The sequence below is a fragment of the Caenorhabditis briggsae genome, assembly GCF_000004555.2.
Source record: "Caenorhabditis briggsae complete genome, chrIII, whole genome shotgun sequence".
In the NCBI taxonomy this organism is placed as follows: Eukaryota; Metazoa; Nematoda; class Chromadorea; order Rhabditida; family Rhabditidae; genus Caenorhabditis; species Caenorhabditis briggsae.
The window spans coordinates 7,190,086-7,192,813 of NC_013490.2; the positions used below are offsets into that span (position 1 = coordinate 7,190,086).

General features: G+C 38.8%; 1 protein-coding gene across 1 annotated transcript in view; it reads right to left on the reverse strand.

Annotated features, from left to right (window-relative positions):
- CBG17986 overlaps positions 1-2,630 on the reverse strand; it is a gene marked incomplete at both ends in the record, with an annotated part of 5,056 nt that extends 2,426 nt beyond the window's left edge. The window contains 7 exons of the mRNA XM_002642003.1: positions 1,188-1,485; positions 1,531-1,644; positions 1,695-1,837; positions 1,886-2,070; positions 2,116-2,264; positions 2,311-2,463; positions 2,513-2,630. Coding sequence (XP_002642049.1) covers positions 1,188-1,485; positions 1,531-1,644; positions 1,695-1,837; positions 1,886-2,070; positions 2,116-2,264; positions 2,311-2,463; positions 2,513-2,630 — 1,160 coding nt within the window. The remainder of the gene's footprint in view (positions 1-1,187; positions 1,486-1,530; positions 1,645-1,694; positions 1,838-1,885; positions 2,071-2,115; positions 2,265-2,310; positions 2,464-2,512) is intronic.
- Positions 2,631-2,728: the final 98 nt, after the last annotated feature.

Sequence of the window (2,728 nt, forward strand, 5' to 3'; positions counted from 1 at the left end):
AAAAGTTTGAATTCGCGCGCTTTTACTCACCGGGCGGCCTAGAAAAAAACTTCGTCCCTAAGGGCTTTCAGTGTATTTTTCGATGCATTTTTCTCGATGAAGGCATTTTTTTTGAATTTTTTCTTTTTTTTTAATGTCAATCTACATGCATTTCTGCACATTTTGATGCAATAAAAAATTTCACCGTACACCACCTTTAAGCAGTTTAACATAATTATCAGGATTTCAGACCTAGTTTTTAGTATTAGGAAACTTACCTTGACCCACTATTCAAACAATCATGACACATATCACATGGTATAGTTTTTCCAGTTTGTTTAGGACAGACTATTGATTTGCATGAGCTCGATGCGCCTCTGAAAATCCATGATTCTGATGGCGTTTTTCTTATTTTTGGAATTCAATTCATTTCAGAATATTTCGATCAATATCGACTTACTCAACAACCCATTGAACAGAGAAGATAAGAATAAAACCTAGAAGACGTCGCATTTTTATTGATAAGTTTTAATGTTGACGAGAGAATGGAGAAGACAAAAAAAAACAGAAGAGAATCACAATTTCCCCAATACATATGTTTACAATTTATCTTTGTCTCCTCTTTCTATTCACTGTAAACGTCGAGACAAAACTAAACAATTTTAGATTGATTTATTTTTTTTTCTTAGCATTTTGAGATCGGACGAGAATGTAAGCACGAGATATGAGGAATGAAATAAAAAATATAGATATGCTGAAAACTGTATTATTTGGGGTGGGAACTCTCAAACTCGAGAGATGCTCGAAAAAAGTTAAATCATAAAACAAGCTAATACATATAAATAAATCCATATAAAATTCGAAACTTTCCAAAGAACAATTGGTTGGATGAGTATTCAAATGAAACAAAAAACAGACAACAATAACTTCCATACACTTTAAAAATATTGTCGTGGTTGGCGAGTAGGTGTCGGGGGATACACCATGCGTTCTGAGTTTCGAACACCATTCAAGTTATTCGGAGTCGATGTGTAGAGAGGATGTGGCATTGGTCGGTGAGGTCTGTAGGATTCGATATAATTTCTCTCCGTTTTCTAAATTCGATTTTCGATATTAGGTCCTTAATTTGATCTGTTACGGTTTCCTAAAGCTATCTTCGAGACAGGTATCAGTTCTATTTAATCATTGAGAAGATTGCTAAAGCTTACGTGCGAATAATGTCCGCAACGCCCATTTGCATTCGATTGTTTCGAGGTACTCTGGATGAACCGAAAAAGTTTTGGATCCCTTGAATCTTTGAAGTAGTGGCGGGTGAGGGAATCCGCAGTGACGTCGCGGATCGAGAGAAGTGCGGGTGGGACGTCACGACTGATGGTGTTGCTGGAGAAGACGACGAAGATGGTGTCATCATAACTCCAGAGTCATTTTTGTGTTGAATGCACGACGAACGGCATGATGAAGACATTCGTGGCGTCAGGTTATTGGGAAGAGATTGTGGCGATTCAACTGGAACGTATTTTCTATCAAACGTATCATGGGGAAAAAACTGACCGAAGACACTGTCCACCGAAATGTTATCTGGATTATTTGGATCATAGCAAAGGAAACGGGATGAGGACATTCTATTTCGAAGGATCTGGTGCTGACTTTGCGCTGTTTCGTTTTCTGAAAGAAAACAACATTTAAGAAGTGAAAACGTTTGTAACAGCTAATACCGTAGAAAGGCGACTGGCACTGCATCACAATGTCTTCTTCACTGAATGCTAGTTTTGATGGGGGAGAGAGAACGAAGGAAAGTTCGTTACTTGATCGAAACGACCAACTTTTGATGGTATTAATGAGCCCTTTGGTAGTCGATCTGAGAAGAAATGAACGAAATTAGTAGACTAGCCTGCAAAAATCTCACAATCTCCCGGACACTGTAGATGGATGTCTGAAGTGAACAGACACTGTAGATGATGTTGACGGATGCCGCGCTCGCTGCTGAAGCATCGGTGACGACTCAATTGAGGAAGATGGAGCAGTGTTGAACCGAATGAAATTGTGTCCGTTGTGAGAGTTCACACAACATTCCAAACAAATTATGCATTCCTGAGATTAACACGGGTACTGATTATTAAAACATTTTGCACTTACCAATTTGTATTCTGTTCTTGTCATCAATTGTTTCTCACAAGTTTCACATCTTCTCATCATGCTCGTTTTCACTCGATTGTCGCACTCATCGCATTGTCGCGTGTCTGACTCCAAGAACACTCTCCGTTCATCGATGCGCTCCGAGACTTCTGAAACAATTGAAAGGTGAAGAATACACTTGCCAGATTGACTAACCCATCAGAGCCAAGTTTGGAGCAAACTTTGAATACTTCGCATCGCAAATCGGACATTTTTTCTTCTTCCTTTGTTCGTGCTTCGACAGACACATCATACAGAATGTGTGTGAGCATGGAAGTACATGTGGGGCGTGGAGACGAATGTCATAGGCTGCAAGATGCGATTTCCAGTATAATATTCTGTTCAGGTAAAAACTCACGTGTTTCGCATGCGGGACACGGCCTGATGATGTCATGAAACAGCTGGGGAGTGAGCATCATTTTATTCTGGAAGAATTGAGTACATTGAAACCATGAGTATGCAGGAAGCAACGACATAAACGAAAACAAAATTGCGCAATTTAAACTATAAATTAAATTTTATTTATTTAAACAGAGTTCGAACTATATTTTTTTCGGAATAAAATAATTACCGC